Source organism: Atta cephalotes, assembly GCF_000143395.1.
Source record: "Atta cephalotes unplaced genomic scaffold scaffold00005, whole genome shotgun sequence".
Classification (NCBI taxonomy): domain Eukaryota; kingdom Metazoa; phylum Arthropoda; class Insecta; order Hymenoptera; family Formicidae; genus Atta; species Atta cephalotes.
In genome coordinates, this window is record NW_012130069.1 from 3,026,820 (window position 1) to 3,041,145 (window position 14,326).

Here is a 14,326-nt window from a genome sequence, read left to right on the forward strand (position 1 = left end):
GATAATTTTGACGACATTAATGCCCTAAAGATGGACATTCAGTAAAAGAATATCGATTTTGAATAAAAAAATACTATAAAAAAACGTCAATACATCAACCCTCTTAGAAAGTTTATACTGATAGTAAGTTGTGTGTGTTAAAATAAAAGTAAAAATTATTTATACTTTTATCTTACTTTTATCTTACCAGTATCTTAATGTATTCTACGATAACTTGTAATTGTGCGAGAGACTAAAAATGAAAACACTATGTTTTAATGCCGATGAAGTTTTTTGTTTGTCTGGAAAATAATCGTGTTTAACTGTCTCTGTTACAATTTGCAATTGAAAAGTCACATCTAGTGGATAATGTATGCACAGAAACTTTTGAAATGTTGCATGCAAATTTATTTGCCATTTTCCCCCATCATAAGGGACTGAAAGTTGTTCTGTTAAAATCAATGAAAAAATTGACGTTTCGTAAAGAAAACTTACTAATAATAGCAACTGTATAAGCAAAACACGATTTATTATTTGATACAATATCTGTGGAAAAGGAATTGCATTTATCACTATATCTTAAACAATAAACAATACTCTGTTATTTATATCATCGTTATTATTTTGTTGATTAAAATTAAAATATGTGCATTCAAATAATAAAGTTATTGTGTAAGAATAATATTCGATCACGGAGCTTTTAATGCTGTGTAAGATGGATTTGCAAGTGCAATAATGGTTTCGAAATAAAGAGTGATTACTTATTGTATAACTCATTTCTAGCCTATATAATGTTGAAATGCTGCTTAAAACTGTAGGAAAAGAAAAATTGTGCAATGAATTAAATAAGGATATATTATATTTAAAATAATACTACAACGTACATACTATGCTCATTGCGTCGATTTTTTGTTCTTTTTGCACAATACTTTGTGAAGTTAGTATAGTTTCGAAGACCATTGACTGACAATTGATGTGTATTAGTTTGCGATACATCTATACTTCTGCTCGCAAGTTACAATCGTGTACAAAAGTTAACAGATATAATAAAACAGCATTAGTTCCATATGTATGTAATTGATAAATGTAAAATTAATTTTAGTTATATCATAATTTCTATTCGATGCTCTTATTTATCTTATAATGAAATAAAGAAATAATTTATTTAAATTTGTATATAAGATAAAATAGTAATTCAAAAAATTAAATAATTGTTGAAATGCTTTCTATGAAATTATATTATTTAGTTTTATCATACTGAGAAATGAAATTTCTTACTCACGTTTTGATGTATACATGTACATTATATCAAACTTTTGTACCAAACTTTTGACCTATTTATATATAATAAACATATACATAATAATATTATCATTATGATGCATCCATAATCATGGTTACGACAAGAAGAAGAAAGAAATACGGATAATATTCAGTCGGTCATTTTTAGAAGCATATTAAAATATGTCACAGCTGTTTTTACAACCTAAACAATAAGCACAATATCCCGTGGTTATTTATCACTTCGTCATAATTTTATTTAACGTGATAGATTGATTAAAAAATGTTATATTTGATTCACGTCTATTAAGCTATAGATAATAATTTTTTAATAACGTAATTGATCGCTGTGTTGCAATTGTCATTAATTTCTGAAAAAATTAATGAACGCTTTTGAACAAATGTGCTTACGTCACCATAGGTCTTGAATGATAAATCCACGATCTTCCCAGCTGTGATCTTAGCGGGCAAATTTGATATAATTATTATCAACACGATTCCCCGCGCGTCTTTATTCGGAAGACGATACCACTCGAGTACGCAAGATTTTCTAGCTACTTCTTCTGCCTGTTATTAATATTATCAAGTACATATAAGAAAATTTTTATTGATTTAAATATTGTTTAAAAAATATTTATTATAAAAACTTTCATAACAATTTCTCAAATATTTTGTATAACAGAGATATATATTAGTATATATTATTACAGAAAAAAGGAAAGAAGGAAGAAAAAAATATGAACAAACATACCTGAATAGTAAGTTGCTCACCAGTGTAACAAAACATGAACACATTTATCATCATGGATGTAATTGATGAAAAATAGGAGCACATAGCTATCCGATTGCTATTTTCCCATTCCTATAAATATTGTATTTTATTGTTGGAAATATAATTTTCTTTCGCTATGTTACTAAAACCCCAAATATATAAAATATTATATATACTCCCAAATATATAAAATATTACAAACCATTATTATAAAATATCCTAGAAGGCAGATTAACATCGTGCATCCCATCAATTCTATTAGACACGCTTGGTACAGAGTATTTTCTATCAATTGTAAAAAACTGAAATGTCGGACCGAATCAATATATTTAAGAAATTAAAATTTGAATTACCTACACACTGCACGTATATGATGTTAACCGATTAACAAATAATAAATTATAAACGTTTGATCATTTAATATATGTATGTAATAAAAAAATAAAACTCTTAAACTCTTACTTTCGAAATCTTATTTGATGTTCAACCATTCTTGCCAGTTTCTTATTCAATTCTCGTTTTTTATGCCACTTTTCCTCGACAAGATTCGTCATCAAATTTATGAGGACCTTCAGCTGGCCGCAGGCGTGCATCACGAAAAGAGTCGCAAGACCACATAAACCTGTTGTTATCGAGTAAGTGACTATCCCAGATAATACTTGTATTGCAAAGATCAGCTCATAAGTGGGGCTGACTTGCACATCGAAGAAAAAGAAGTTACTCGGACAAGGTAGAGGTCTGAGTGTGATGTTTTGTGGAGTGATGACTTTTCCCCTGGCAAATGGCAAAATCAATCGAAAGGAAAGTCCACTGCTGTACATGAAAATCGCACAAAGTGAGACCAGATGTCTTCCAATCTTTGCAGATGTAATCATCGTGTCCCGCGCTTCCGCGTTTGTAACAACTTTATAATCTTCCTCGATGTGCTCCAAGCAGCGTTTGATTTTCTTTTCGTGAAATAGCAAATTGATATATTTACTACAAGCCATCAAAACGAAGAGAAGCAGAGGAATCGTCTGGATTCTAACGCGTGTTCTCTTTTCAATCAACCAAAAAAAGATTCCAGGAAGCAAAACGCAATAGAGAAGAATGTGACAGATCGAGATTAAGAAGTATCTCCAGACTTTCGCGCAGATAGAGTCTTTTTTATTAGACGGCCAAATTCCGAGTAAGCTTAGAATGTTTCGCGTCAAATGTGTGATGTAAATCATGTCATCTTTATAATACTTATTATGGAACATTCTTTTGTTGATTCTACATGAAACTTTTGTTCAAACTGAATGGTGACTGATCGCTGCAAATACGAATTGCTGATAAAGTAAATTTATTGTCCGTTTGCGCTTGCGCGCATTAAAGATTAAAGGGTTGCGTGAATAGGATTCGAAAACAAGAGATTTTCTAAGTTCACTCACCGAGGGTTGGAATTGCTTTCCCAGAATATGAATTCCATTCTAAGTATATTTTTTTCAAGCAGCTAAGAATAACAATTGGCTTTAACTTTCTTTCCTGTGTAATATGAATCTAAAACGGTTACACCCGTTGGACGTTGACCGTCAATAATAGTTCCGATTACGTAGTACAGTAATATTTCAATTTTTAGTTTAAAGATTAATACTTATAAAAGCAATTGTGATTTTTTTAACGTGATAATTGTGACAATGTCAGTGAATTAAATAAAGATAAAAAATATTTATATGTTTTGTCTTATTATATCCTACGATAACTATTTAGTGTCAGAAAATAAACTTATTAAATTCTTGTAGTTGCATGAGAGGCTAAAAATAAAAGCACTGAATCGTTTTGATATATTGATGAAATTTTCCGATTCTCTGAAAAAATAATCAATTTAACTGTATTAACATTACAACTTGCAACAAAAGCAATCTAGTGAATGTATAATGTATGTATAGAAATTTTCAAAGTGACTGCGTGCAAACATATTTGTGCTTTTTTTTGTAAGATAAAAAAACTTGTCCTATTGGAAGCAATGAAAAGGTTGCAGTATCGTAAAGAAAACAGATAATAGCAGTGTATATAAGTAAAACGCGTTTTTGACATGGCAGAGTATTTATAGAAAAATAACTGTAATCATATCATGCGATTATGTTAAACAATAAATAGTATTTTTTTGTTCTTATCATATCATTGTGATTATTTGTTTTAAATACAGAATGCATTCAAACATGTTTGTCTACACTGTGCCGAATTTCTGACTGCTCATGTTACAGTACGATATTATTGATTCAATATGTAGCATAGATTATTGCTTTAAAGACCGAACATTGCTATGTGATTAATAGCTTTGATTAACAGCTTTTCATTATAAATATCATATGAGCCTCCGACCTGCTCGCAAGTTAGTAATCGCAAACAGAAATCAATGAGTATAACTCTCGTAAGTAAAATTGATAAATGTGATTAATACACATGCACAATTATATTTTATAATTTTTACTTCTTAATTTCTATACTAATCTCGATACTCTTATTTAGCTTGAAATTAAAATACATTTAATCTATATATTTAATCTATATAAATTTATAAGAAATAAAATAATAATTCAACTTAATTAAAATCAAATTGCTTTATATGAAAATTTAATGTAAAATATTATATTGTAAAACAAAAATTTCTTACATATAGAAGAAATATCTAAATAAAGAATATTTATATAGATATATGTACATTATAGTAAACTTTTGTATTTGACACATCAATATCACGATTATACACGATACGGTATTACCATTATATAATTCGTAACTGTAATTTTAATGAAAAGAAATATAGAGCCAAAACATTTAACCGGCTACATTTAAAAGCATGTTAAAATATGTTACAGCTGTTTTTACAACCTGAAAATAGCATAATATTTTATAGTTGTTGCTTTATCATGATTTCAATTGTCTCTATAAATTAAATAAAAAACTTATATTTAATTAACTATTACAGTATGTAATGATAATAACAATCACTTAATAACATATTTAATTGTTAATGTTAGAATTGTTGTTGATTCCTAAAGAAATTAGTGAATGCTTTTGAATATGTATTCTTACATCACCATATGTTTTGAATGATAGAGCCATGATTTTTCCAGCAGTGATCTTGGTGGGCATGTTCGACATGATTATCACCAGCACAATCCCACGCGCTTTCTTGTCTGGAAGACGATACCATTCGAGCTCGCAAGATGTACTAGCTACTCTTTCTGCCTGTTATTAATGTTATCAAGTATGTGTAGCAAAAAATTAAGCGAATTTTAGGGATTAAGTATTACTTAAAAATTATTATAAAAATATTTTCAACAATTTCTTCCCAAATATTGTTTTATATAACAAATAGTGTTGTATAATAAATAGCGTTATTAGTATTATAGCGGAAACATTATCACATATTATATTACACTCATTGTTGTATATAATAGCATCACATGATATAATCATTACGAGCAAAAGAATAGTTATACCTGAACGGTAAGTTGTTCACCAGTATAACAAAACATGAACATATTTATCATCAGAGATGTAAGTGTTATAACATAAGAGCACATAGCAATCGAATTGCTATTTTCCCATTCCTATAAAAGTTATTGCAGGGTATTCTTTTTTTCGCTTTATTATTAAAACTTTTGGATATATAAAATTACAAACCATTATAATAAAATATCCCAAAAGGCAGACTATCATCGTGCACCCCATCAATTCTATTAAACACGCTTGTTGTAGAGTATTTTCTACCAATTGCAAAAAACTGTCGACGGCACCGAATCATCATATTCGAAAAATGAGAAAATAGTACTAAATTCCGCACATGTATGATGTTAATTACCGATTAACGAATAATCAATTATTACATAAGTTGCGTTGATGTACACACATGGATTTAATAAAAATTAAAACTTATAATTCTTACCTTCGAATTCGTATTTGATGTTCAACCATTTTAGCCAGTTTTTTATCCACTTCTTGTTTTTCCTGCCATTGATCCTCGACGAGATTTCTCATCAAATCAACTAAAATCCTTAGTTGGCCACAAGCGTGCATCACAAAAACGGCCGCGAGGCCACATAAAGCTATCGTTATCGAATAAGTAACTATCCCTGATAAAAATTGCATTGCAAAAATCAGTTCGTAAGCGGGGCTGACTTGTATATCAAATGAAAAGAAGTAAGCCGGACAAGGCAACGGTTTGATCGTAATATTTTGCGCAGTGACAATTTTTCCTTTGGCAAATGGCAGAATTGATCGAAAAGAGAGCCCGCTGCCATACATGAAGACTGCACAAAGTGTAACTAGGCGTCTTCCAATCTTCGCGGATTCAATCATCATCTCTCGCTCCTCTGCACTGGTAATAATCCTCCAATCCTGTTCAATGTGTTTCAAGCAGCGTCTAATATTTTTCTCACGAAAAATCAAATTGCTATATTTACCACTGGCCATGAAACCGTAAAAAAGTAAAGGAATCGTTTGAACTCTGACTCGTGTTCTCTTCTCAATCAACCAAAATAAGGCACCAGGAATCAAGACGCAATAGAGAAGAATATAAGAGATCGAGATCAGAAAGTACTTCCGAATTTTTTCGCCAATAGTTCTTCTCCTGTTGTAATTCGGCCAAACCCCAAGTAGGCTCAAAACATTTCGTGTCAATTGTGTAATGTAAATCATATCATCTTTGTAATACTCGTTGTGCAGCATTCTTTTGTCGAGCCTGTATGAAATCTTTATGCAAACTGAATGGCAAGCTGATTGCAGCGAATAAAAAACTGTAGAGTAAATTCGTTATTTTTTTTGCGCTTGCGCATCTTAAAAATTAATATGTTGCTTGAAAGAGAAGGTTTCAAAACAAGAGAGTTTCCAAGTCAACTTACCGAGGGTCGAGATTGCTTTCCACGAATAGTTTTTCCATTCGTCAGCGTACATTTGTTTTCAAAGAATAGTCGATTTGATGATTTCAATTTTTCTTCCTGTACTAAAACTTATGCTGCTTTGGACGTTGACCTCTAACAATAATAGTTTCTATTAGGACAGAATACTTTAGTTTAATCAGAGATCAACGTATAATAACATTGTTTTAGTGCCGTGATAGTGTCATCGTATTTCTGATATTATGATTTTGACAACATCAATAAATAAATTTAATAAAACTAAAATTATATTTACATTCTTATGTCATATTCTATAATACTTGGGGCAGAAAAGTAAACTTGCTAAACTTGTAATGCGTGAGAAACAGAAAATGGCAATGTTTTCCAATGGAAGATATTTCATATGCATCGATTAAGTTTTATGATTCTTTGGAAAATAATTACGTTTGATTTTACTTACAATTTGCGTTCCTCGAAGCTTCAATGATGAGTAAGTAAAAGTTTATACGTTTGTATACGAAACGTATTTAATTTTTCAATGGCTTTTATTTCTTTTTAAAAACACTTAGGGGAAAACCGGGTCAATTGTCACAGTTTTTGATTAATGATTTTTAGAAAAAAGGATTTGAAAATATTATATATCTTATTATAATATACTTACATTCTTTAGGTATTAAAAAAATTATTCTTGAATTCATCATAAAAATAAATTATTTAATTTAAAGCTGCGAAAATGTGACAATTAATCTCGTGTTCTGGGTTGATTGTCACATGTTCTAGGATTAGCAGTAGCATATTTTATTTATGAATAACACATAAAATGTACTGTTTGAGTTATAAACATTTTGACAATCAACTCCGTACAACTAACCCCGATCTCCCTATTAATAAAGGAAGTATTTTTTAGGAATTATATGTCTTGACTATTTTTATATAAAAGTTACATATTTCTTTGAAGATTACGTTTATGCATTTACTATTTAAATTTAGCCAACAACAGAGCATAAAAAAGATTTAAATACGTTACGGTCTTAATGGCCTAAAGTGTAATGAATCTTAAAAAATAAAAATGTGATTTTTATTTTTTAACATATTATTACTTATGTTGCCGAATGTCCTGAAAGATCAAAATATTTTCCTCCTTTAATCTTTGTCGGAAAATTCGACATGAGCATGATTAATATCAGCGATTGCGCTTTTGGAAGGAAAATGGTATCACTACAATGTGAATGTTGTTAATGCCACTTTTTCTTCCTAATTTAATCAATTATACAAAGTAGATTATTAATAAAAAAAATGATGCTTACATTAATTAATGAATGTTAATTATTACTTCGATAATGTGATAGCATAAAACCTTTATCAAAAGTTATTCACCGATAAAACAAAAGATAAAAATGTTGAAACTAATCGATGAGTCCAACGAAATATGAATATAGAGCTACGGCAATGTTATTCTCCCATTTCTGTAAATTATGATTATATTTATTTTTGTGATACTTGCTGAATCTGTGCGTTTTACATATCTTTAATACTTTTTCAAAATCATTGAAATTATTGTCGCTACATATTTATTTTATGCGCACCATAATAATAAAATATCTTAAGAGACATACAATTATGGTGCATCCCATAATTTCCATTAGACTTATATATTGTGTGGTGTTCTGCACTAATTGAAGGAAAATGATCGTAGAAAAAAAGAAAAAAAATTTTTGTCAAAATAAATGTTTTTTAAAAATTTGCTTACAATTAAAACAAGAAATATGTTAATTGTACAATAAATAAGATTCTCTATATTTTTATACAAAAATAAAATATAATTAATGTATTCAATATAATCAATATATTCAATATAATCAATAATTAAGTACATTTTTAAAGAATCTTATTTATTGAACAATTCATCATATATGAATTAATTCCAACGTCTATTTTGTACATAGATTTCAATTAAAACATTAAAATACTAACAAACAGATTCGTTAAAGATACTTGTAAAATTAGTCTTACTTTCGCGTTTTGATCTAATGCTTTATCAATAGTGGCCAATCTTTCATTCACATTTTTAAGTTCACATTCATTTACCAGAATCATGTCCAGCTGTGTAAGTGTGCGTCAACAAAAAGACCCGCAAGGCCGCATACCGCTGTTGTGACCGTACATTTTACAAATCCGGAGAAGAATTGCATAAGGAATATGATCTCGTAAGCGAGCCTAAGCTGCACATCGAATAGAACAAAATAAGTCGGGCAGATGTCTGATCGTAAAATTCTGTTTAGTGATAATCTTTCCGGCGGATAATGGTATAATTGTCCGAAAGAACATTCCAGTGGAATCTATGAATATATGGCGCATATTATCAGCAAACGTCTGCCTTCTAGTTTTATCAATCATCACACCACGATCGTGCAAGTTGATTATTTGCCAATCGTCCTCAACCTGCGCGAGGCAGTTTCTTACTTGATTCCTTTTGATTGACAATTGACCGTACTTGGTCATCGCTAGCATCGTAAATATTAAATATTACGGTGGCGACAACTTTCAGCCTGGCATGAGTCTCTCTCTGTACGATGGCCATGTAGAGAATCGCTGAGACCAACTCGCAAATAAGGAGGATGTAAGAGATGAAGATCACCCCAACTCTCTCGAGGGTCTCCGGAAGTTAGGACTTTGTACGTGCGGATGGCCAGACACCCAGTAGATGAAAGACAAAGCTTAAAAACGTAATATATATCGCATTTTGTTGGCGAATATCTTTTCCATGTTAGTTCCTGTACAAGCCACAGGTGGTGAAACGATGCGCGTTCAACACTCGCCACTGATCATGATTGATCCGTTCGATTTGGAGGGAAATCGCGACTCGCGTGTGCTTGCGTGTTGAAACAATCTTTCAAAGCCACGTCGAACAAATCGCTAACATCGTAGATACTTTGAAAAGACTATTTTTGTTATGCGCAGAAAGGATTTCCCGGAAATTATAAAAGGATTGAAGATCCAAGAAAAAAGTTTACTTGTAATAGCGGTGCAATAAGTTTTATAATTTTTCGTAAGAAATGTATAAAGAGATATTATAGAGATGCAAAAAGATAGATGTTCGTGATGTATTATAACATTTTTTATGTATTTCTGTGCTAAGTAATAATTATTTATTTTGGTTATTCAATATATATTTCTCATATAAGAGTAAATACCTGTGGGAAATTTGTATCCACATATATTATATAAGTTATAATGATATTATATGCACTTAAATATTTAATTATTTTTTTATAATTAATACTACTTACATTAACATTGATAATAAATCTTTTATATTAAAATATATAATATGGATATGTGTATTTCAAAAAAAAATTTATTGCCAATCTTAATTTGCCATTTATTCGGTAAGTTGTCGAAGTATATTAAGATAAATTACAGCTGATTTAATTACCTGAAACAATTTCTTAAATCCTGATAACTAACTCTTAATCATAGATAATTATTATATATTACTTACATCACCGAATGTTTTGAAGGATAGTTCGATGAATTTTCCAGCGGTAATTCGTGGTGGAATATTCGAAGAGATAATTACTAATATCATATCTCGCGCTACGTTTGTTGGAAGACGGTACCAGTCGAGCGTACAAGTAATCAAGCCCACTTCTTCGGCCTATCGCGAACAATTATGAGTACCTCATATATAAAAAGAGTAGTGAATGTAAATTTTTATTATAAAAATGGTATTACTCATCTTAAAAGATATAAAATAATTACCTGCGCCGTTATATATTCTCCGATATAACATAAAATAAAAATGTTAATAATGACAGATGTGAGAGCTGTTACGTACGTACAAAAGGCCGGTAAATTTCCATTATTCCATTCCTGAGAATAAAATTAGTTTGTACTTGCGACACGCATTGTGCTTAAACACAATAAATTTGCTTGCATTATTTTTCATACCCCTATTATGCAATATCCGGTAAGACATATCAACGTGGTGCACCCGACTATTTCGACTAAACTACTGTAGCGCAAAACATTCTCCACCAGTTGCAAGAAACTAAAATGTATTTATGAAGCACTCGATTCAATAATTTGAAACGAAAAAAATATCAATTTGTTTTTTGGAAAATATATAAAATTTTTTCGATAATTTATTTTAACGATAATATTTAATATCAAATGTAATTATAAAACTAGATATTTATAGAGGATAATTTTATGGCTGGTATTCACAGTCGGTTCTTATTTTAAGCCCGTCTTAAAATGTTAATACGGCTCTGTAATTAATTGACTTTTAAGACTACGTTTAAGATATCTTAAACGATATATAAGAATACGTGAATACTGATCACAGATTAGTATTAGTATCGTAAGACTTGATCTTCAAATAAGACTAAATATAAATACTGGCCTAAATCTTTAAGTATATTTATTCTATATCTGATTTATACCGGCAAAGAATTATTCAAAGTACTTAGAAAAATTATAAACAAAATACTTACTTTTGTATTCTTATTTGATGTTCAACTATAACTGCCAACTTTGCGCAGATATTACGTTGTCCAAACTCACTCTCATCGACGAAATTCTCCATCTGTCGTATGAGAATTTCCATCTGCGCGCTCGCATGCATCACAAAGACAGCGGCGAGACCGCAAATCGCCACCGTGATCGTGTACATGACAAAACCGCAAAGGACTTGTTGAAGAAACACGATTTCGTAGGCAGGACTATTCTGCGGATCGAAGAAAACATAATAACCGGGGCTGGAAAAGGGTCTAATTGTCGTATTCTCATCGATAACAATACTTCCTCTCGACAGCGGCACTATCGTATTGTAAGACACTCCACCGCAATACATAAACGTGCAGCACAAGGTGAACAATCGTCTTCCATTACTAGCTTTGCTCAACATCACTTCTCGCGCGTCATCGACGACTACTGTTCCCCAATCTTCCTTGATGTGCCGCAGGCAATTTCTAATATCGTATTCATAAACAAGTAAAGTACTGTATTTGGCGATCGCCATGACTGAGTACAGAATCGGTGGCATCATTTTTACTTTCTCACTCGGCTCATCATCGACAACTGCGTAATAAAGAATACCCGGTACCATGTCACAATGGAGGAGCAGATAACAAACGATTATGAGAAAAATATTTATAATCTTTTCGATTATGTTTGGCTGTCTGTCAATCGATGGCCAAATCCCGAGCATGCGAAGTACAACGTGACTTTGTTCGAAAACGTATTTCACGTCTATCTTCTGATATTCATTAAGGATCATCCTAGCGATATTATGCACGATATAACTTTTCTGATTAAAAATAATTTTGATAATGTCGAAACGATTGAAAATTCTACAATCGCGGCGAAGAAAATAATAGAGAATCGAAATGTTTTAAATTAATTGTTGGTGCTAAAAATTGAGATATGTATGTTCAGGTTCAAGTTTGCGTAAGATTTAATGTTACTGATCACAACTTTGTGCATATCAGGTATGATGTAAACTCTCAGACGACTTGCGCCTGCGTGTTTTAAAAATTAAGGAGTCACTTGTAAGGGTTGTAAGACAGTGAACGAAAAGAAGTTTAACGATTGATTTTGCACACAATGTCGTTTCTCAAGGCGTTCGTGTGGTACGTAGACAGTGGAAACTTTGACTTTGTAACTTGAACCATGAGAACGTTTATTTTTCAAAGTAGCAAAGGACTTGGTCTTCGTCGAGTAACATAGTAAATAAAACTTTTTTTTATCCTATCTTCGGCCAAGTCAACGCTTACATTATACAAATATAATAATACTCTAATTTTTTAAATACTACTGTGGGCATATATATTTCGTTGTCTTACTTATATTTTGTATATCTTATTTTTACAGTAATTTTATAACATATTATTTTAAAGAGAAATAATTTATTCCATTGTAAATGCCATACTAACACGTGCATTATTTGTCAAACTATTAATGTAATTCTGTGCCATACTAAAATCCTAAGCATGGTATCCCTTTCGGTCCCCAAATATGATCTCATCACACCATGTCTTACAATCTCAGTCTCGCGAGGAAAATTCACGAAGTAAATTGAAATACGCCATTGACGTCTTTAAGATCTAGGATACAATATTTTATTTTCATTGTCAGTATAGAGATTAGAATTTTAAGAGATTTTAAGAGATACATATTTTATTTGGATTTATTAAAACTTACTGATAAAATCACAATATTTAACACCAATTAAATCCAATCTTTAAGTAAGTAATAAGATATAAAATAAGTAATAAAGATGTAACACACACGTTACAAACACGTTAAGCAGTCTTAATTGATACCTCGCATTTAGAGCACGAAACGATATTACTCACGTCAGAAAACGTAATAAGTGTCATCGTCAACATCTTTCCGGCGGTGAGAGTCGCGGGGTATCGAGACATTATGATCGGCATTAACAAATCAATCGCCTTCCTGGATGGCATTCGATACCACTCGATCGTATAGCAAATAGTTCCTATCTGCTGGCAACGCTCTTTGAGCAAATCTCCAATGTAGCAAAACATGAACACGTTGAAAATGACCGACACAAGTCCAAAGAAATATGTAAAAATCTGCACGAACGATTCATTATTATTCATATCCTGAAATTTGAGAAGAGATTAACAATCACTATGATTGCGAGGTATCAACATTTGTTTAAAGTTATTTTGAAGTTTTTCATAAAAATTGGAACATACAGTTATAATGATATAGCCCAGTAGACATATGTTACATGAAGCATTCATGAACTCCACGAGACATATCTCGGTAAATAAGTTTCTTACGTGAGACACGAATCTAGAAAATTATATCTAATAAAATTTCGGAAAGTTTTATGCAATTTATCTATTACCAATATATCAATTTCTGGATAATTTATTTATCAATTTATTTATTTTATTTGACTACTATCAAATGCAATTGTTATAATAAAGATACTACACAGAAAAAAATGAATTTGAAAAAAAAGATTTTGTTAAAGTACCTATCTAAAAATTTAACTGGATACAGATAACCTGAAAATAATTTTATTGATCTATTAAAATAATTATGTAGGAATATCAAGCATGACAAGCAATGCTGATGCAAAAAATTTTCAACTCGTTTAAGCATCTTACATGAATATTTTAATGGTTCAACAAGATTATTTTCAAATTATCTAGTTAAATTTTTAGACACTACAAAATCGTTTTTTCCGTATAAATATTTGAAATTACACACACACACACACACACACACACACACACACACACACACACACACACACACACACACACACACACACACACACACACACACTACTATAGAGTAGTACGTACGTTACGGTTACGTTAACTAACAACGACGTACTTACGTTACGTTACGTTACGTACGTAACTACGTACCGTTCCGTTACGTT

At 30.9% G+C, this 14,326-nt stretch overlaps 2 protein-coding genes across 2 annotated transcripts in view; both read right to left on the reverse strand.

Annotated features, from left to right (window-relative positions):
- LOC105626578 overlaps nucleotides 1–2,907 on the reverse strand; it is a 5,048-nt gene extending 2,141 nt beyond the window's left edge. The window contains exons 1-3 of the mRNA XM_012207873.1: nucleotides 2,530–2,907; nucleotides 2,012–2,122; nucleotides 1,672–1,827 (exon numbers count right to left, since the gene is read on the reverse strand). Coding sequence (XP_012063263.1) covers nucleotides 1,672–1,827; nucleotides 2,012–2,122; nucleotides 2,530–2,907 — 645 coding nt within the window. The remainder of the gene's footprint in view (nucleotides 1–1,671; nucleotides 1,828–2,011; nucleotides 2,123–2,529) is intronic.
- A 1,927-nt stretch (nucleotides 2,908–4,834) lies between these two features.
- LOC105626579 overlaps nucleotides 4,835–14,326 on the reverse strand; it is a 10,731-nt gene continuing 1,239 nt past the window's right edge. Inside the window, exons 3-8 of the mRNA XM_012207874.1 lie at nucleotides 11,397–12,182; nucleotides 5,949–6,743; nucleotides 5,687–5,786; nucleotides 5,503–5,613; nucleotides 5,093–5,248; nucleotides 4,835–4,888 (exon numbers count right to left, since the gene is read on the reverse strand). Of these exons, the coding sequence (XP_012063264.1) occupies nucleotides 4,835–4,888; nucleotides 5,093–5,248; nucleotides 5,503–5,613; nucleotides 5,687–5,786; nucleotides 5,949–6,743; nucleotides 11,397–12,182 (2,002 nt within the window). The remainder of the gene's footprint in view (nucleotides 4,889–5,092; nucleotides 5,249–5,502; nucleotides 5,614–5,686; nucleotides 5,787–5,948; nucleotides 6,744–11,396; nucleotides 12,183–14,326) is intronic.